The sequence below is a fragment of the Spodoptera frugiperda genome, chromosome 5, assembly GCF_023101765.2.
Source record: "Spodoptera frugiperda isolate SF20-4 chromosome 5, AGI-APGP_CSIRO_Sfru_2.0, whole genome shotgun sequence".
NCBI lineage: Eukaryota > Metazoa > Arthropoda > Insecta > Lepidoptera > Noctuidae > Spodoptera > Spodoptera frugiperda.
In genome coordinates, this window is record NC_064216.1 from 7479772 (window position 1) to 7503414 (window position 23643).

Sequence of the window (23643 nt, forward strand, 5' to 3'; positions counted from 1 at the left end):
CTACATGACGTAGCAGTAAATTAAAATATTCCCCGAATCAAACGTTACAGCATTGGTCGGAATATAGGCAAAGTCCATGCGTGTGTAGAACTTTATCACGCAAGGTCGAGGCAACCTTGAGTGATAAGATACAGATACATTTTCATTTAAGATTACGTTGATTACTCCCGAAACGTGTATTTGTACTATTTTCCTGTTTTATATGTAGAAATCGAAACTAAAATGGTCTGTCATAATAAAAACCATTACATCTTGTCTTAATCAATAAAATCTAGATTTACGCTTCTTATTTAACATTATTCACAAATTTCACAGAAAATGTTTTCTGCAAAATATAAAACCACGGTGTTCCAACGAAAAATCAATGGTACATACGTCTATTCCCGTTTCGTACAAAACCATTTCGCCAATGATAATGGGCCCGTCACCGAGGCGCGAGACGCCCGACTGCGATCTGTCACCAGTGAATGTGTCAAAGGGTTTTTGTCAAGGCGTGAATTAAATCGGCCAGCGGGAGGCACGACGCGATTGATCGTCAACTGGTTATATCCGATTCAACGATTGAACACCCTGTACCTACGCGTACTGAATTCTTTTTTTATTTCCGCATAGTCAGTGTTCGTTATTATTGGGTTTTAAAGTCATAAATGTTTTTAGCTGTTTTTTCTGATCAGTCTATTTACGAGTAGTAGTGTTTTGTTTTTATTCTATTTTGAAAGTCTTGTAATGTGAAATGGAATGACCTAAGAAATTTTCATAGTCATCCTTGTTTATTTTTACCTCTATCTTGTTACTATACCCAAATAATATATTCTACAAAAATAAAAATAAAAAATAACACAACCCTACAAAAGTGAATTGAAAATGATAACTTAATCATTAATCACTTTCCTAATACAAAGTATGAGAAAGACATTACGAGGAGTGAGCTTCATCTGTTACCCCAATGTGCCGATCAAATAATTACCTTCTCGATAAAATATTGGCAGGGCTGTCCCCAGCGTCGGCGTCGCGGCGCCGCGTCCTCCCTGCGAGCCACAACTGTCGATGTCACCTTAATTTACGGCCTTCAATTATAAATTTTACATCGCAACCCTGACAAAAGAATATCAACCGTACACAAAACAAATTAAAGTCGTTACTCGCATACACCCAATTCAAGAATTTCGAACAAATCCCACTCCTCGTGTCAAGGGAGCAGAAATTTTAAGAATTACAATCAAACTTCAGTTTAGGTCAAACATTTGGAATCAGAATCGTAATAAAAGAAATTTTAGATAAAATTTTTGGCTACACGAGTATTTTTATCACTGCGTCATTAAAATTGAAAAGTAAAGATAACTGTTCATTTAAAAATAGTGATAAGTATTTAATGGTGGACACTAACTAAGTTTCCCGTAATTAAAACTGTTTGTAACTGTTGTATGATAAAATTGATGATTAAAACAATATTTTAACGATGCTATTTGAACGTTACGGTGTATAACAAAAAGCTGGGTTTCCTCGTAGCTGACCTCTGACACGAGATATCTATCATCCTGCTAATTAAATACATCGGTTATCGGCAGGAATACTGGGACAAAAATAACATAATAAGCTGGATATGTAGTGTACCTAATTGGCACCGCGTGCTGGCAAGGGTAACCACCGCCATTCAATATTGCGCATTTTTAAGGATAATGTAGAATATGTAGACTATTGTATAAGTTGTGTAATAAACTGAAAACAATAGACATGATAATATGGTTAAATGCATATTCATATCGCAGTCACGAGACCAGGGGCTCGCGGTTTGCGGAAGATATTGGGTAATATAGTGGTACTCAGGAAAAAATTTAATTGCAAAACTAGAATAGCACGTCCTTTTTGTAGCGCCAAGGCTTTCCCAATCGATTAAAAATAATATACATACCTATATCGTTTTATATTAGCATTTACAGTGAGATCTACATTTACTTTTATTTAAGTACTTATAAAAACGATTACTTATAAAATTCTAAAATACAAAACGACCTCAAAAACCTTTAATATAATATATAAACTTTGTATTACAAGTTCGAGTGTCTAGACATTGCCATTACAAACACAAAGATATGATTAAACTGTCAGAAGCCGCGCTTAATTTTATAAAATAAAAATCATTTGACGAGGGTCCGCCATTAATTTCGGCGACAATGTGATAAATAATGAGAGAGGTGTAATGCGGGGGCTACATCCCTCTAAAATGCTTTGATGGGCTGCTCTTGAAGTTTTGACGGCTCACATCCTAATTTTCTTTCTGTTACTACCCTTGGCGGTTGCCACTTTTCAATAAGACTTTCGCTTTGTGACAATATTTCAATTTCAAGTTTTTGTTGTCGTTTGTGATGTCAAACGCTTTGGGATTTATCGGCGTGAAATAATTTGATTTGTAATTACTATTTTTGTCAAAGAATTGGATGAGTTTGTAGAAGATTGCTTTTAATTGAATAATGCTTCGTAACAAATACAATATCCACCTTACTAATTTCTATCTAAATGCTAACTTATATCTAACTCCACAAACAACCTATGTAGGTATATTTTTAGCACAAACTAACACTAAACACAATACAATAAATTAACTACGATCCAATTAATTGAATTAGTGGGTGTCGTATGACGTCAAACGCCACCTGTCGGTACTGATCAAAGACCTGTCACCATCACACGTAATTGGTTACGTCAGATCACACAAAGCTTAATGTTAGCACTGTAGATATTGGTTACCTGCCACTTAGGTCTAAAGAATCCTATACATTATTTTTACACAATTTATTCGATTCCCAAATAAACATAATAGTTCCTATTTTAAAGAAGTTTTTTGTGTGCATTATACAGTCTAGTGATTAAGAGCCCCGGTTTGCCTCGAATTTGGTTGAGAATTCCCGAAATACGTAGAAACTCAATAAAAATGAAATAATTTAGTAAAGTATTACTTACTCTTGATAGAAATAAACCGCAACCGGAAAATATCTTGGTTAATCAATTAACGAAACCACGCCTCCTGTTATTAATAAATAGGTAAACAAATGCAACATTTTAACAAAACTATTTTAACCATTTATGTTATGTAACACCGAATTCAATTCAGATTAACGCGAAAATCATAATAATACTTTTGTCCGACTCAAGAAGACCTTTACTCCCAGCTGCGCACTGTAGCTTGCAAATACTTATAAATCATACCTACGACTTTAAAATCGTTAATATTTTAAAGAAGGTATTATTGCGTCAAATGGTAATCAAGTGCTTAGGTAAATGATTATCTTTATCATATGCCTAAATATAGACAATGACGAGACAAATACCTATTTAAAGACGTCAATTCAATGTGGAACAAATATTTTTAGACATACAATACAAAAATTTAAGCCTTTCAAAAAATCACAACCTATTAGGGTTCTTACATATTTTTTTAGTTTCCATCACATTTATGAAATGTAGTCATAAATCCACATTGGTAAAGAATGATTAATTAAAATTTTTCCAATCTAACTTAACCGGTTTTTTCTAATATCTAAGTTTGGTATTCATTATTTCCCTGCCAATAAGGACTAGGATAAAAATTACCTACCTGTCTATATTTAGATCATCAATTAGAGCTATCACTAAGGAAGAATGGAATTTTTATACTTAATTGCAAAATTTATAACATAAAATAGGAAGTATCAAGGATTTTCATTAGTATTAAATAATTCAAAATAGTCTAAAAGCTAACAAATTACTTTTATCTATTCTGCCATCCCTAAGCGCCTTTATTAGTGTGCGTATCTTTGCATATGTGACACGATATTAACAATGCAATAACTCAGAGAGATATCGTATACACATTTGGCACCAGTAAATCAAAATTTAAAAACTCTGCCGGCGCGGTGTGCGCGTGATCCGTGAAAAATTGCTTATTTTAAAACGAGATTTTTTCATCTGTACCGTGCTAGGGATGTGTGATATGTCATACTAGTGCTGCAATGCTATGGGGCACATGAATAAAGTAGCTCAATTGTCCGCATAATTTATATATATCAGAAATTACAATCGCTGCTTTAACCAGAAATTGGGACCGTTTGTTTTGTTTCTATCCGGAAAATTATACCTATATAACGTTATCACATTTTCAACTCTAATAGTTAAAGAATAAAGAACTACAACGGTTTGGAAATCAATCATTAAATTGATCTTTAATATTTATCAGAAATTGTTCTAACTAGAACCCTACTTACTCAAAGTATTATTCAAATTAGAATTTAAAACAATGACAAAGTAGACTTAGGCCCAAAAAGTTGTTATAAATTGTTAAAAAACGTAAAAGCTAGTTCCTAGTGTAAACACACCCTAATTTGTGTAGAGCGTCGGTGTTGCCATATATCATGCGAGACTCATCACGTTTTTAATAAAAACCGACGCAGACCTCTTTGTTTACATTTTTCATCATATGAAGTTTTTTTCTAATTTATGAGTAATTTTATCTTTGCAAAAAAATCTTACTTGTTGTCGATTCATTGAATGTATAGATGTGATATTTAAAATTTTCAATAAAAGGGTCTTTTTTGGATCACGTCTCGAAATGATGGACACAAACTCTCCAACATGGAGTTTGGAAATCTATAAATATTGCATTACAAGTTTAAGAAAGCAAAGCAAATCTTTGTTCGCTGATTTCTTTTTAGAATCCCCTTTAATATCTTGAGACGGTATATTATATACTGGAGCGTATATATTAATAGCCGTTTGTGATTTCTTCATCTGCCTCCAAATTATAGTAATTATAAACCTTGGGACCACTTCAAACCTCTCAGGTTGCTGTCCAAATATACGTTAGGGTCCGTTATGGGGCTCACAATCAAAAGAATTCTATCCAAGTCGGACCCCATATCTATTCTTTAATACCCCTGCTTGAAGAAACCTGCGTTCAGGTGAATTTCAACCCTCTGGTTTAGTTATAGAGTGGAAATTTAATTGTCAAGTCCTTAAGGTACATTAAAGTCGAGTGTCTGGTAAAGAAATCGTCAATAAACAAAAGTTTTACTTAAATTAATGCTCTACTTCTTGGTTTTTGTTGTTCTACATACAGTACGTTCATATTTTACTTGCTACTCTTATATAAAAATATAGATTATGAATCGAAAAACACTGGATTGTAACATAATGTAGATGTAGGAAAATTCGCTAGAAAAATAATCATTTACCCTATTCAAAATCATAAAAATTATCACATACTATTACTATATTACTATTATTAAACCCACAATAAAAAACTGAAATACCAAAAAAATAACCTAATATCAATAAAAACAATTAATTCTACCACTCGCAGACAGAACACCATGTAGACAGACGAGAGGAAAACAAAACGAAACACACTTGATAGGGCTCTCAAAATAATAAAAGCGTCCGGACATTCACGAAGTCAATCGGGTAAACTCGCATAAATGTTCGCAGCCCCTGAGCGATTGCATCACAATGCATCTGATATACCGTGCTCCATATTATACCTTATTTGTTCCATTGACTTGTATTATTTTTATACGCAACTACTTGTGGAAAGACAATGACAAACCGTTAGATGAGGCTCAGAACATTTTGTTGGGAACGCTGTTGTGTTGATAGGATGATGAATAACTTCATTGTTTGTGATCTCAATGTGTATTTAAAAGCAATCTACTTAGCAATAACTTCAGTACTTATTTAAGAGAAGCGACTTGTATTTTTCCAAGAGATAATTATTAACTTGTCAGTTAATCTTTTAACCGAATTACAAAAAGAACTAACTATACCGATATCATACTTCACATAAAAGTATTTGGACCGATTAATTAAATTTATCTAAGTACAGGTTTTTTTCCAACCGAAAACAATCGAATCGGTTTGATTACCTTATCATGAGCTGATAGGCAATGCGTGAGATCTAGGGCAACCGTCTATTTTGCCTTGTTAAATTTTATTATAAAGTAAATGAGCATAGACAATTAAATAGGAACTGCAAAGATGAGTAGATTAAAATTCATCATAGATAAGTTCTTAAAAATCGTCTCTCGAATTCCATATTTAAAAAAAGCCGTTAAAAAACGACACATTGCAATCAAAACATGACATGTGGGGGGTCACGCCACGACATTACCCTTTCGTCTTCGCTTTTTTACGAAAAAAAAAATTAACCCGAAACATTTTTTTTCGACATTTTCGCTTCGCTTTTTTTCGTCATTGTGTGAAATTTCGCACGGTTCGTTATGAGACAGACAGTAGGGGTGTCACGCGGATTTGAATGCAACTAATTTTGGTTTCCGAAACCCTTTGATTCCAGAATGACTGTGTTATCTGCGGAAGGGTGCATTATCTCCTACCTGTCTTCATAATGGCGTCAAGGGTCGATCCTTTTCTTGACCCTTTGACATAAGGGTAAGGGTTACATTTTTTGCAAAATCTTCGAATTTTAGGTAACTTTAATTAGACACGATTGTTGTATCCGATCATCTTTTTTATCTGTGAATTATAGTTTCGTAAAAAAGATTAAGTTATCTTTGGATCCTCAATTTGGTGTCTTTTGTAACATTTGACACAGTAACCCATTTGTCAATAGGTTACCTATAACAAGTTTATTGGATAATTTTTGGTGATTTATAACATAATTTTTATGATCTTTCTAACTTTTTATTTGAAAATTCTCGGAATCTCCTGTACCATTTATTTTAAGCTCCAAAAAATGTTCTAAACAGTTCACATATTTCCCCATGATAAAAAGCAATCGCCATTTTAATTTCTCTTACAAAAGGGTAGACACATGAGTGCAGGTCACTACATAACACTTGAAACCTGACTGACCGGGTCCACTTCAATCATTACACTAACTACATACATAACATTACATACACACAACCCTAAATTCACATACTATTCGCGCTAACATCTCAAAAGATTTGTCTCATACATTTGGATTACATTATTCCATTCAACTTCTTCATTCAAACGTTTTGACTCCATAACACGGATAATTTGTAAGCACTCCTGCTGAGGCCCATAGGTGTCCTCATTTTCTTTACAAACACAAGCAAAAATCACCTTTACACTTTAAGTGTTAAAGTTCAAGAAGGTTACAAAAGAATCAGTAGCCACAGGGCGTATCTTAGTTAACGTAGTGATGTGAATAACTCCACACAAATCCTTTTACTGATTATCATTTCAATGACATAAGTCGTGTTGTGTGAAGCTTTTGAAATGGTACATAATCATATTCAATAAAGTATATATGCAACATCTTATAAGAGAAACCTTAGTAAATATAGTTGTGTTGTAACTGTTCTTGTTCAAGTTATATAACTCAAGTGTACACGTTGTTTATTTACTTCAACAACTGTTATATGATGCTCAGTTTGATAGCAGATGTTATTATGTGTATCATGGAAGAAACCATTATGTTTGGTGTGGAATAAACGTGACGACGATTTGAAACTGTTGATGAACAATGTATTATGTAATAATTTGAAACAATATAATGGAAAGCTATGGGAAGCTTGTTTGTGTTTATTGAAGATTACCACTGAGTCAGTAAGGTGGTCAAACAACAACAAAGATGTTATACAAGATGCATATGTAGCAAGCAAGTCATTATGATCATGTATAAGTTGGAATTTGGTACCTACATAACGTGTTTATATACAACGTGTAACAAAAAGGGGGTATACATATCAAGTGCACGGTTTCTAGATAACATAACAAACGATACGGGAAGGGTTTTTTAAACTCATGTTTTCATGGTACCAAGTTATGAATTTTTCAAATCGGGCCGGCGCGCGAATCAAAATTAGATAGACAGGTACTAGGCGATCAGATTGACTGAACAAATGTTTCGTAATATTAGTGATCCCTGTAGTGTTGTGACACGTTTGGATGATTTGAAATCAAGAACTATGCGATATCAAGTATTTGGTACATTTTTTTTTATAAACGTATTTTAAGCTGAAACTTTGTGTAGAGATTCTATTCAACCTGTATACATCAGGGCTTCTTGATGTATATGGGTATTTTGTTACACGTTGTATATACACTTATATCAGAATTACGATACGATCATTATTTGTTCATTTCGCTAAAGACAAGATACCGTAGCTCCATAAAAAAATGCTACGTGACTACGCCTACGCTACGCCGTAGCCGTCGTAGACACATCGATCTGCGGCTACAAGTGACAAAGTTTTTCAAGATGGCGCGGGCAGAGGGGGTGTACAGGGGGATGCTCATATTTTTTACTGTCGGTCGGGGTGAGCAGTGGAGCCGATCGCTACACCGCTCTCCACTCACTCGGCCTCTTAAAAGCCTCTCTTCCTCTAAGGGACGTTTCTGAGAAATACATGTGCCGATATACACGTAAGTGTCTATGTGGCTTTATGTCGGAGGGATCTGTAAATGGGCAATCTGTGTGAGTCGGTACTTTGATAGCGGTACGTGCGGTGAATGAGATATGAAGTAGGTAGGTGAGTACATAGGTATATTACGGCGGGTGTCTCTATAGGGTGTGATAATTATCGGGAACTGCACAAAAGAATATGCTATACAAGAAAAGCAACAGTTGTGAATATTGCAAGCAGATATTTATATCTCTTTTCATTCCAAAATCAACAAATCTATCTCCCAAAATGTAAAAATCAAACCACAGTTTTGAAACAAACAATCTGGGTGCTAAATATTTGCCGTACATTGTGCAGTACATTGTAACATGAGTGAGTTAATCAAAAATGTATGAGTGAACAACATTAGCGGTAGATAAACGTCAGTATCTGCGGATAATACGCTCTGACCGGCCAGAGCAAACATCCTGCTCACTGAGTTTATTGGAACGGTCGTCGTGGATAGGGGAAGAAGTGAGATTGTGTTAGAATCTTGTTAGATGATTTTTGTCAGCTTTGGTTTTATGTAAGTGAGGAATAAGTGGTACAAAAAGATTTTGTGATTCTGATGGTATGTTTTTTAAGTTTACATTTTTATTTTCAACTAGACTTCACAAATTTCTGTAAACGTTTTTAAATGAAAACCATAATGAAATTCTATTATCGCTAAAATGTTACTTGAAATAAAGAAAGAAAGAGAAATAATTTACCTATATTCAGCACATGCACTAAAAAAATCTTAATAAATTAAGTAACAATTAATACGGTCCTAAATCCTTTTAATGTTTACCTGCAAACCACAATCAAAATTCAAAACGCGCAGCTACGCCTCTATTATCCGGATATCAGTACACAGGCAATGTACACAAATCCTGCAGTGTACTTGAAATTAATTTCGTATAGCCGGCGGCGGTGGGGGGTTCCTCCCACCCCTAGACACGTGCAGAACCAGGGATACCCATGTTCTACCGCGTCGCAAATAGCCCACGGCCATTTTGATTATAACCCGATTGAATAAGTTAATCATCGTTTTCATTCAGATAATTGGATGACTAGTGATGTAACAAGTGAGGGAAAATTTCCCACCAGTTTGTGGGTAAATATTGTGGTGTGGGTTTTTTGTTTTTGTGTTTGGTGTAGAGAAGTTTGTGATTTAAAAAAAGTATTTTATCGTTAAGGATTGATAGGTATCTATTGTCGTAGAATCGGGATTAAAAGTTTTTAAGTATATATTATATTTTTTAAATTACTCATGTTTCTGTTTGACGAGGAATTCGACTAGTTTTGAACCACGCTAGGGCCTCAAATTTTCAAAGAGGTTAAATTTAGCTACATTTAGTCTCAAGAAAGTTATATTATAAAGATAATAATTATTATATTATGTATGATATAATATACATATTTGTTATTTTTTTATCATTTTTCAACTTTCGTTGGTACTACTGCAATGTGGTGATTCATAATTATTCATGAATTAAATAAACCTATTTAACAGCGGAAAATACGTAAACATACATATTAGGGTAATTACAATTAAAAACTAAACTACAGGTAGGTAGACACAGATAAGTTTTTATGCGCAAAAGTAAATAGGTAATTATTGTAGATACATTAACTGAGTCATTTATTAATCGCAAAATTTGTACGATTATAAATTAATTTATCTAGTTAAGTCTACACGGTTGGCGCGGTGTCTGGGCAACTGGTTGACGCGTAACATTTAGTGGCTTCGATTCCCGCACGGAGTAAGTCTTTGTGTGAACCATAAACAGTTGTTTCGGGTCTGTGTGTTATGTGTATGTGAAATTGTATATTTGTAAAGGCACCCACGACAAAAATCCTAGTGTGAGGCAACGTTTTACAATAATAAAATAAAAATAATAATAAAGAACGTCATACGCAAGTTACTATACTTGAATCACGGGTGGTTTTAGTTAACTAAAATAGTGAAATAGGTATAATAAGTGGTATAAGTAATATGTAAGTATGTGGTATCTTGGTTTAAAATAACCGAACATAGATAGGTATTTGCCCTGCACTGAAGTGATCATGACTGATAACTTAAAAATATCTCCTGATAATTTAATGAAACACAAGAAATCTATACATTTTCAAGTACCTATCGTACATAGGCCTATTCAAACTAATTATTATTTAAATTTATATCTTTTTCCCTATCAATGGTGCTCTGGGCACAATGGAACGGGGTAAAACAATAAAAACGAACAAAGACCCAGTACAATGGTCACAGTTTAATATAAGAGTTTGTTCCCATTATGTCGGAATATGGGAAGAACTGAATGGGGAGAATCGTTTTAATTGAACCCATTTTTTCCCATTATTATTCTTACAAAAGTATTATATACAAATAGTCTTTATAATTTAATATATTTTAATGAAACATCCTACATTTTATTTTGTGTACTAGTTAAAGAGTTTATCCGTGTGCCAAAATTTATCAAATTATATTTAGCAGTTTAAGGATAATTAGCTGACAAACTTCCAAATATGATCTGAAAATACGTAGAAGTATATGTTTTCGTTAACTACGTGACCACATTGTTAGTAACACAAATTGTTTAGAAAATAAGGAAGGTGTTGATAGGATAATGTCTGACGGAGAAGAATAAAAATGGAATGGAAAAATTACGTTTTATGATTATAAAACGTAATTGCATACCAAAGTTAATTAAGTACACGGATCTGTTTATCGTCGAATCATGCACGATAAACAAAATTAGTTCGGTGATGATACCGTACGACATTCTACAGATACGAAGACGATACCAAGGTTTATTTGTGGAAAGATAAGCCTTAAGTTCCTAATTTTACAACGCAATATTATTGTTTTGTTTTCAAAAATATATTTTGATCTAACAAACTGACTCATTGTTATTTGTATAGTTACATAAAATCGTTATGTAGATATCAGAATATTTTATCAAATTATCACTAGTATTCTCTGAACGCAAAAAGAATGCGTCAATTATTAAAATTTCACGCAAACACATTAAAAGAGCACTGCGATTCGCCAATCGCAACCGTGAAAAATACAACACGCACACATGAACAGTAAGTATGCGGAAACTATCACTATTGTCATAGCGCTATACGCTATTGTAATCTTTATCTCACAAGTATAAAGTTCATATTGCATCGCGGGCATTTGATAGTGCTGCGCTGTGTGGAATCGTGTGTATATTTTCCATTCGCAATCCATCGCTCACGTACCGCGGATATCTAAATATGCGGATCCTATTAAATCAGAAATAGGTATCCAATCAGTGCGCTTATGCTTCAATGCTTTTATACAGTCGTTAGGTACAGTAACGTTCACGATATTAATACATCGGTAACCCTCTATTGCGTCTACATTCCTACTTACTTTAAATCTTACGGTACATTAGCCTTCTACTAAATATGACCTTTCTTTGTAAACATCAAAGGAAGCATTTTTTTCTTTAATAGGTAATGTATTTGGTTTTACCATCCTATGACGATGTTGTATTACTTGAAGGTTTTATCAGTTTTATTGATGCGTATTTAAGATTAGATTATATCCGTAACTAAAACCACTGCTTTATGCATTCATGCATGAACTCATGCTATTTGTCATATTAGGGGAAAAACGCGAAGTTACCTTTTTGTGAAATCTTACTCAACGATTTTGTGTTGTTGTCTTGTAGTTATATATGATAAGATCCATTTAATAATATGAAATCCTGTTCGTTTGTTGGGTTAATAGATGTTACATAAACTGCACATAATGTTCGACAATTTTCCACATCCCTAGGCACCTCATTCAAGGGTTGTCAAAACGAAACACGCTCCCCCACGAATTGACAAAATAGCTCCGACGCACAAACCCACCAAAACGATAGAAAACTCCACAAAAGGCTGAAGGTACTCGACGGCTCTCGACCTAAACGCTTTAACTATGTTCCAACCCCATACTCCAGGATTGCTCACTCCACTTGTCTCCAAAAACCCATGAATATTTTATGGAATTTTATGCCTAATGATAGGGGAGGAAGAGTTAGCTTTGCGTGCGATGCCCGAGATAATGATGGCACTTCAGCCGCTGGTTTTGATATTGCTTCTAATTGGTGGTGGTCCTCATGTAAAACTGTTGCACGCGCCACCCCTATGTACCGTGTTAAGTGGGAATATACGCCCATTATATCATAACCGTATAATATCACTCCCGAATAAATGATAAGAACATAACATCACTAGCATTACCGTAGGTTACCACGTTCACCTTGTAATATTCAGTTATCAACTAAAACTAGGACATTTGGTATCAAGTTGAAGTGTAACTTCAATGGTGACATCGTTTTGTTTGAAAATATTTTGATAAATATGATAACTGTAATGTTAGTTAAATAACCAAACAACGCGTTGGTTTTTAAAAGATAAATTGTCACATTTTAACTACCACCAAACATTGCGTTTATCTCTATGAATTTAGTGGTGAACGACTCCATCTTTAGCGATTGACTCAACTCTTTTAACACAAGACTCACTCTCAGTATATCTTAGAAACTCCTGGTAACTATATACATAATAAATAATACATATACCTAAGCTAACTCAGCTCATATTTCCTGCAGGTTATCAAAGTTCGCCGTGGCCCGAGACAACGCCTGCATATTTTAATTAGGCCCCGTGACGAATGAGCCTTTAGAGCACAACTCGTAAAGTGAGGCGAGCGAAAGGAAGCGAGGAGGCGCTTATTAGTACCGAGACAGAAGGCTGTGTATCGAACCCTGTTGCCAGGTGAATGCAATTAAAATATACCCAAGTTTTTCGTTAAGGCAGCTTATTGGCAATGATAGATTTCAACTGCTTTTTTTATTGTCACTTGAACTGTATGTGTCTCACCTTTAATAACCTTTCCTCCAGTGCAATTTTAGAACATTTGGAAAATCATACATTTAGGTAACGCCCTTAAAAAAAGGCACAACATCGTCTTTTATCTATAAAATCCCTCAAACTATTCAAGTATACATGAAAAACTTTTCCTATCGCTTCTGCGTTCAGTACATTGTCCATCACTCACTATTAAAACATTACATAACACACATAGATTTTCTTACAATATATTTTATATAAAACAAATAGAACCGTCAATAAGAGCTATAATAGCGTGGCAACATAAGACAGAAGCCAGTTTATCGGTAGCGGGCGTGCCTTTCGTTGCATTCCGATGGACGCGACCGCGACCACGGTTTTACGAGCCACACTTAATGACACTCGCTTACGACCGGGAAGAGAATCAATCCACGACACATTTTACTATCGAGCTATGAAACCTAAGGATTCCTGTTATTGATCACTGTTTTATAATAGGAACAATGGATTGTTGTTACGTTTATGTTGACAAAAATGTTCTTAAATATAAATAATATATTTATTTCAATGTTTGTTCAAAATTTAGTTCGTTACGGTCACGTATTATTATTATCCAATTTTAATTTTAAGTCTTTCATTCAAGCTGCTTCTTAACTTGTCAAGATGCTACTTTAAATAATAATATTTATTAATTATTATGTTATCGGCTTACTCACGTTATGTTTTGACGAGGAACTCGACTAGTTTCAAGCCATGCTAGAGGCTCATATTCATAAGCAGCATTCCACGACACACGACGCGGCGATTGTCGCGCTGCTACTGGTAATTAATTTAGTATGTCTAACGAAAGTTACAATAAAATCATGTTATTTATTTATTTATTTTCAGCCTTGGTTGTCCCACTGCAGGGCAAAAGCCTCCCTACTCTCTTTCCACTCGTCTCTTCGTAGAGCTTTAAATATTATTTATCAACTTACTTACGTAACTGTTTGAATAGGAACTTGACTAGTTTCTAATATTAATACTGATAAAAATATTTTCCTCAGCTGAAAGATCATTTGATAAACTATCTAGCAGTAATTAAAATTTTTCAAAGAAATTATTAAACGTACGAGAACATGTTATTTTCCTGCAAACTGTTATCTATGTGTTTATACCTTGGATTCACTTGGAGTGACGTCATAGCATATTATAATATATACGATTAATAATTGTGAATAATGGCCTACAAGCTGCATTCAATTAAAATGTATAGGTATCTGAATAAATACTATGCCTATACGGAAAACGCTAACAGGAAAATTAACAATCATTCAGGTTCAAATAAAGGTTTTTAAAATATCTACAAGGTTGGAACAAATTGGGAATTTACGAGTAGGCCTAAACGAGGTCTAGAACAATAGCCTAATTATACAAATATATTAATAAAAAAACTAATTTCGTAAGATATATTGTTTGTTACATATTGTAATGATGGGTTTTTTTAATTGATTGTTAATAAACTGGTTTTCAGATACACAATTCACTAATGATGTATCGAAAGAAAGACTAAAGGACCAATTTTATACAATGGTTATTTTATCCTATTTACTACGCAGTACGTTAGATATAGGATTTATCAACTACGAATACATAACACTTTTTTGGAAAGTCCAACAAATTATGTAAGATATCTTATCGTCTAAACTTCGATTCAAGTCTATTGATGTTGCTCACTGTGACTACATATTACGATAGAAAAATAACAAATATTCTGATAGCTATAGTTCATTCAACAGTCAAATATGTATTAGTATCAAAACAATATAAAAGATTAAATGAGCGCTTCTTTCAATAATAATGTATTATTTTTGCATTGCATGAACTTCTAAAAACATTTTTACTTTCATTCAGAAACTCCTTTAAAATCAACCACAGCTTAACATGTTTTTCTAAAATCCTTTAAAAGTAAACCTTAAACTCAAGTTTCATTAAAATCTAATCCTCATATATTGACACATCCAAATTAGTGAGTTCCCCATAAAATCCATCTATTTTATAAAGTTATATTAAGTATTATGTATTTGTTAATTACCTATCCAAGTTTCCAAATCTTTAAATCTTTTACCTACAAGATTTCCGAAAACTAGCAACTCACGTCCGAATACCAAATCATTTCTAAGAAATATTATTTAGTAAAGATAAAAGAAGGAATGGAACGTGACCGTTATCTAATATGGCGATCGATAACATCACACCACGTTTAGTCACACCTTACGTTAGACTCAGATTAACTTAAGTCTGAAATAATACCTAGCTGGGAAATTAAGTCTTTGGTCTAAACCTTCTCCGTGTGAGAAGAGGCCTTTGGTCAGCAGTGGCCTTATAGGCTGTTGATGTTGTTGTTGAAATTAAGTTTATATGTTAGAAGTTGATAAGTTAACTTCTGCCAGCGGCTTCGCCCGAGTTCCCGTGGGATAAAAAGTATCCTATCACCCAAGTCAGCTCATACCTTATATGTGTAACAAACTTCATCAAAAATCCGTTCAGTAGTTTCAGCTTGAATAACGGATAAACATAGAAACAAACAAACTTTGTTAGGAAAACTAACAGCTATGTTAAATGGATATTATGGTTACACTATTTAATATGTATGTATGCCAAACTAAAAAAAAATAATTAATAGATTCAAACCTTTCCACATTTATTTATTTTAGTGGTAAATGAACAAATTCTAACTTTGTTGTTCCGAGTATGATGGCAATATGAATCTACCTGTGTTTGTAAATAAATGCATCTGAACTTAAAAAAACCTAAGAACATTGTTGTGTGTAAATGATTAATAAGAATGCCTGTAAGCTTTGCTAATAAAAAATGTAAAAAACAAAACTATGTTTATATTTTGTTAGATTTAACCAAAAGTATAAAACATACTTAAATGAATAAAAATTTTCGTAGTAAAATATTTACCGTTTAGATATTCATAGATATATATCTACATTCAATATATAGTGAATCAATATTTTAAAACAAACAGTATGTCAATGTTTTTAACTATTAATAAGTAATAATATCACACTAATTAATTAATAATTAACTATTATTATGCAACGATAAAACTAAACATTACCTAAAACGAACACACTGTAATATTTTCAAAACCAAATTCACACACAATAACAAAAAAGTCACAAAAATAAAAACACAAATAAAAATAAAAATTATAAAAACTCACCGCGCTGAGTTTATCAATGGTATCGACACCCACTTTCAAATAGGATTTGCCGTAACAAATTAACAAATACAGTCTACAGATTAAACAATAGAAATTCTTTATAGAAAAAGAACAGAGAAGACAACTTTTCACTTCCACCAGACTTCTCATCACTGAGGCAAAATCGGGCACGTAGACAAAGATATCACAGTATAGATTAGACAAAGAATGATATGTAATCATCATTGACATAATCGGAGCCGAGCATTTCACGTTAGCACTGATAAATTAAAGAAAAACTATACTAATGAAAATTAATGTGGTGATAACGAGGGGCTTTGGGACTTGGTTACACCGCATCCGAGTGTGGTGCATAAAGTCACCTTTTCACTCCAAAATTTTGCACTCAAATGTGGGAAAGTTTCGATTTGTTTTTATTCTGAAGAGTGTTGATAAAAAGATTAGGCGTTGTAGGTGTGTTTATAGCGACACACGTCACACGTGTAAACCACGGAAAATATCTACATACCTACTAACACAAAATCTGCGTCGTATGTCACTTTTTTGTCTCCCTTCCAATGGAAGATGGACCACAAGTAAAAGTATGTTTCACAGCAGAAATATGTGTGAAAACTGATAGTCCACTGACAAAATATATTAATTTGATAACGAAACTAAAAAAAAACATCAAACCTTAAAAAATATGTTAAATTTTTGCTACTGAGAGAAAAAAATAATCTTACTAATAACGGAGAGCCTAGTGAATCAACCAACTATTGATTTTGTGCCAATTTTCATATGATCGGTAAATAAATATTTGTAATCATCATATTATTATGTTAATCTGGTAAACTGGCACGTGGATTCGGACTTAAGACTAACATCATGATTAAGAGGCAACATTTCACGTTTTAAGATTTAAGTGTGGGAGAGCCATGCTTCGGCACGAATGAGTTTTCACGACCAAAGTGGTACCACGGCCTCGCAGAAAACCGACGTGAAACCGCTTGTGTTGTGTGAATGAGGTTATCGGAGGCCTAATTACCCCCTTCCCAATCCCCGATTCCCCAACAACCCTTAAATTTTTATCTTCTACCGGCTTATCTCATAAAAAAGATAGCTCTCAACACTTTACTTAAAGCCTCAATGTAATAATAAAATGATATAGTAACAGTACAGCCATGGAATGGCTTAGGCATTGCGTACTACGTGTCTCATGACACGTAGCGCAGTTCAAGTTCACATAGGAAAACTATATAAATGTGTTACCTACATGAAGTATAGGGATATAGGTTTATGTTAAGGCAGCTTTTCTATATTTGTAACAGAGTTCTATCACTAACCAATGCATAGCTTTTAAACGAGCCACTATTAATAACCCTCATTTTGGCACTCGGGTAATAAAAGACTCGTGGAAATTGACTCTTTTTACAAATCATAAACTTGAATATGAATAAAGTCCTAAAAATTCCGTGAAAATTATCTAACTAGCCTTGAAAGATCAGATGGGGCCCAGTAGGGCTGATGCCTGATCCAGAGCTGCGGAGTACCTACCGGCTCGAAGGGCAAAAGTAGGAACGCAATGGTTTATAGTCGGTAAGAGTCTGACACTCCCTCTCACCTAGCCCAAGGCGGGAGAAGTCATTGGATGATTTTCCCCCCTTAAAAAAAGCCTTGAAAGATGTCAAATTAATTTTGCTATCAAAATCACCCTAAAATCACCGAAATAAAAACATATTGAAGTACCACTTAACGGCACATATAATATACCTACACCTACGTACATATTAATTACGATAAGCTTAAGCGATAAGCACAATATATATTGTTTAGGTACATTAAATTAAATAGGTATCAATAATGATAACGGTATGTTTTATATAATTTCGCTTAATATGAGAAATTGATCAATATGACCCGTATTATTGTGTTCATAGTGGCTAAGATTAAATACTCTTTATTTATTAGATCGGATTATTTGATTAGGTGACGTAGCGGGGCGTAATTTTATTATTTTAGAATATGACGAAATAATAATGCCTATGAAGTGGTTCTTGTATTAGACTCACCCGTATTGTCATCGTTTGCTAAAGGTTCGCCATCTTCTTCTTGGCCTAAAACAAAAATACATAAATTAGAGTTAATAATTATAGAGCTTAGAAATGCATCGTTCTTTGCTCGTATTGAGTAACAATATTTCTTGTATCGTCAGTATTGACGGTAGAGTCCCCATGACACATTTAGTTTTTCTTCTACTATTATGATGAGAGGCATAAAAGCCAACTAAGGACTGAACTTACTAATCGATTTCAATCCAAAATTGGTCTCATCGAACAATTGAGCTTGATTTTTGAAGACACTATACTTTATTGTATAATGAAAAATACTTTGAGATCAGTTATTAATTTCGGCCGTTGCGGTAGGTTTCTTATTCTAGCTACTATTACAAATTGAAAGTTGGTTTATAACCGTGATTACCCTGAGCATTGTGCATATTCTTATTATCTATTCGAGTGCATTCAGTGATGTGCTGGCACCGACAAGCACTGAAGAGGGTGCAGGATATTAACCGGATAATTACAGCAAATTGCCGGTACAATAAGCCAACTAAAACGTTTTGCCAACACATTAGACACGAGTCGTGTTGGGTGTTCTCAACTATCTTTTATTGAGCTACCATGGAATTTGGTTTAAATTACATTTTGCTGCTTTCTTGACCAAGAACTTTATCACACTTTCATCTATTTACTGGCAAAAACGAAACTAAATAAGCCGAAATAAAACAAACATCGAATATACATATGTATGTAGTTTCATCACACAACAAAAAGGAAATACCAGTATCATCCATCTATTCACTTTATTGCATCATTTTACCAAATCAATGATAATAATAATAATTTCTACATAAATTCAACTTCAAATAATGACATTATTCACGAACAATTCGTATGAATCTTTAGCCATATCAGCGACGCGTTTCTTAAACAAATCAGAGATATAAAATTAGCTAGTGACCATTTCCATACTTATATTGTTTGACATAAACACAAAATCTGTTTGGCAGTTTGTAATCAATGTAATCAATGGTTATCGTCGGCTGATAGTACGAATACTGATAATAAAAAACTGGCGCGTATTTTACTACAATGATAGTGGGCTTGAAACCAAACAAAATTTTACTAAAACTGACTAAACATCGGAGACTCAAAAACATAACAAGAATTTTGAATTTGAAAGGAGTATAATTATTTGCCTTCAATTAAAAAACTTCTAGATCCAAACAAAGTCTCGAGCACTAAATCAGGCTCACAAATAATTTACCTTTCAGGCATTGAACTACTTTTTTCATTTAAACCTACAGTCATTAGAAGACGTTGATTGCTGAGCACATCCCTTTCTATTTCTACCTCCAAAGAAAGCTTGGTTGCCAATGTTTAGCAGGTGACTCATCAAGTCCAGTGTTGGTTGGTTGGTTGGTTGACCATACATTGAATTTACGGCTGCGAACAACCGCAAGGGTTTCCAGAGCCCCGGGTTATAGCAGGAGTAGAAACTGGGTGACTTTTAGTGAATAAGAATCAAACACTCCTCCTCGCTATACCCATGGCGGGAGGATTCATTTGATTATTATAAACTCTCGTAGAAAAATGAAATAAATTGTAATTTTCCTTAAAATACACAAAAATCCCCGTAAAACACGCAACTTATGTAAGTAATCATGTGCAAAAATTAAGAACTCTGCTCCTTTTAATCTTATCCGAATACAACCATCTGTCTTGTGACGTTAGCCATGATACTTCATAATTTAATGAGATAAATAATGTTTTACGTTAACGTCACAAAGATTATTTTTGTTTACCTGTTTATTATGAGAAAATGCGTATTTGTACATTTCACAGAATTCAATAACACTTTATTCCCGCCCACTTACAGCCCTTTTAACATACAACCCATAATTATAGGTAACAGCGATCAGGGATCAAGGAGACAATTTAGTCCCATATTTTTCTCTTCTAGATCAAAATTAATGACACAAAAAAGTTATTCCTGAAAGGCTGTCAATTAGTTCAAGTGAAAATTTAACTTTCACCTTAGTTATTTGATGACTGTCTGATTTTAGCCTGTAGTGTATAAGCCAAAAGCCTTTTTTTTGTTGACCTTCAAAAGGTGCCTAGTTTTTTGAGGAAAAAACTAGGGCGTGTGTGATTTTACCGCACTTAAACCTCCACAGTGCCGCTAGGCCTATCACAATAAAAAAATCACCTGATGTTCGAATGAATTACAAATAATCCTACAATAAACACACCCACATCACAAAAATTACCTAGAGTTGTGCAATTATTAAAAATACAAACAAAACCTACAATTGACACGTCGACAAACCTTGTAAATAGGAAAATGAGCTTTATTGTACAACAAACCTACAATAGTTTTGTCGATAGTTGCGTATTTGATCTATATCTCAGGAAACTGATAGTAATCTAGCGTTGTATAAGCATTCGTTTGATATGACGCTAGCCGTAACTTGCCAGGTGTGAATCGGAAAATACAAATCCTTCTGAATGAACAAGGCCCCTTTATCGCTATCTTTCAGCCATTATCTTTGCCTGTAAATGTACTGAAACAAAGATAAAACTAATCTTGATATTCGATTCATTTTTATATGTACTTAAGTACATTGGAATAAGGAGTATTATTGTCACAAGTTGCTATTTTAATATCCACGTATTTTCGGCTTTAGATTACAAGCGTGTTAGTAACAAATAATTCATGTTTTTCAGGTAAGATGTGATTTTCCATATTTTTTTGAAAATACGTTGTTTATGTTTGTATTCTAAGTAGGTAAATACGTAAGTAGGCAGCTGTTTCACGATTGTGGTCATTAAAATAAAAGGTCAACCGTATTTTTTAACTTAAACTGAATATTGTGCGTTGGAATATTTATTTAATAGTTTAACTTTTAACGTCCTGAATTAGATTGAGCAGTTTGTGGTACAATATAAGACTGTTTTTAATAAACTAATTCCCTAAAACGTTTCAGTTGGCACACTGTACAGATTCTATGCAGATTTTTTCTGGTATTAGCCGGTAAACGAGCTGTCGGATCACCTAATAAGCAATCGCCGCCGCCCATGGAAACCCGAAACACCAGAAGCGTTACAAGTGCGTTGCTGGCCTTTTAGGGGTTAGGTATTTAAGGGTTGTTGGGGAATCGGAGATTGGGAAGAGGGGTAATTGAGTCTCCGGTAACCTCATTTGCACAACGAAACACAGCTCTAGCGTTGTCTCACGTCAGTTTTCTGTAAGGCCGTTTTATCACAATGGTCGAACAGCATTTACTGGGCTCTGGCTTTCCCCGTAACGATTTTCAATCAGACGATCAAAAACAAAGATGTGTTTTAGTCTAGAAACTTACTTATCTTTATTCAGTACATACATAGATAAATTGAGGATAAACAATTTGACGTAACACTTCCGATCATTTTGCTAAATCATCATCATTTCATCGTTTTATTTTTATCTGTTCCAAGTAAATCCACATCAATCCGCATTGCCACTATCTAACTGGATTCCTTGTAATCTGCATTCCTATCAGTAGGACAGTAATTTAAGGAACATCGGCATAATATGTATAACATGTCTGTATGTAATAATAGTTATAATTGCGCGGGTTTGGAAACAACCCTCGCTATCAAATCAAAACATCTTGAGACGCTCAACGGTACATTCATGAACACCTTTCCACCTACTTAGTCAAATAATACAGTGAGGCACGCGACAGGAGAAATGAACAAAGGCCGAACGCTGAGGTCTACAAACCATCATTACGGATTGAAGAAAAGAAGTCAGCCAGCTGCCTCCCACTTCCTCTGCATACAAAGTCGTGTAATACAAGATGGTTGTATTGTGGAGCGGTTTATTTTAGGGCACATTCATTACGCCACTCGAATTGGCGCGTGTTCTTATCTTCGTGTGTCTGTGTGCGTGTTGCTGCGTTGCTAGTATGTCGCGTGCTTAACGCAACTGTCGGAAATCGGTTTCCGAATTTGTTTTGGGTGAAGGAGACGCTTTAATTAGGCACGAGTAGGATACACTTTTAGGTGAAATCTTTATTAATAAAATTACTGTACGCTAATAAATTAATTGTTATCATATCTGTTGTGCACCCAAAATGTACAAATTTAAAAAAAGATTATTTATCGTTTGGCTTGGAACACAAAAGATATAAACTGTTACATAGATAAGTGCGCAACACTAAAGTTATGAATGAAAATGTTTTTCTTATAGTAAATGTTTATCGTCGCTGTTTCAAAAAGGTAAAAAATTCAATAGAATACATATAATTTGGAAACGTGCACCATAATATTAAGCCCCCAAAAAATGTCTCACTTTTAAAATTATGAATATGCAATACCCAACTGAACCATGAACACGACACAATTATTATAGAACACGATAATTAACCCTAAAAAAGCTGATGTATAAGACACGTGGCATCTCAAGATTACGAATAATAACAGCCGTCAAATCGGGGGTCAATAATACCGCGTTTATTAGAAACCAGTTTCAAGTTGGTATAGGAGCGCCATCTGCTGAGGGCGGCGTCTTCCGCTGCATTGTGATCGCACACCGGTCGGCGCACGCGCTTGCAACGATAGTCTTCCTGTATGGTGTCAGATGTACTAAGGTCATTTCGTACGGAGGGTCAGAGAACTTAGCATTACCTTTTATTCTTCTATTGCCGAATAAGATGAAAAGAGATTGGATAAAAGTGGTTAAAGGACTTTCTACTGCAATCCTAAAACTAAAATACGATAGCGTATAAAAACCTCCTTACAAAAATTCGAGCCAATAATATTTTTATGATATTTATTTAGCAATATTAGTAGCATATTCGGAGCTAATAAAGAGTAACCCTCAAACGCGCGGTGGTATCATTCGGACCCGGCGCCCTTGTTTGCCAGGAAGCTAAGCCGCGTAACGGTGTTTGTCCGTACAAATTTATGTGTGTCGTTACCGTACTGTCACAAATCTACTTATCTACCAGAACCACGCCTTCAATAATGCGAGCTTTAGCGTTACGGACATCTGTGAGCCAATATAGTTTTATGAATTTGTTACCGAAAATAAACCTGATGCGAGTTCACTCGTGGACAATTATTACATGGATACGAGAGTACGCATAACTTG

General features: G+C 34.2%; 1 protein-coding gene across 5 annotated transcripts in view; it reads right to left on the reverse strand.

Annotated features, from left to right (window-relative positions):
- The window catches only part of LOC118271795 (MDS1 and EVI1 complex locus protein EVI1-A), a 107892-nt gene that overhangs the window by 42792 nt on the left and 41457 nt on the right, over window positions 1-23643 (reverse strand). For 3 of the 5 annotated variants that reach the window (XM_050693932.1, XM_050693931.1, XM_050693930.1), the window contains exon 2: window positions 18519-18563. In XM_050693932.1, the coding sequence (XP_050549889.1) occupies window positions 18519-18563 (45 nt within the window). Of the gene's footprint in view, window positions 1-16470; window positions 16647-18518; window positions 18564-23643 lie in introns of those variants that run through there. The other 2 variants (XM_050693936.1, XM_050693935.1) reach the window with 1 other exon arrangement.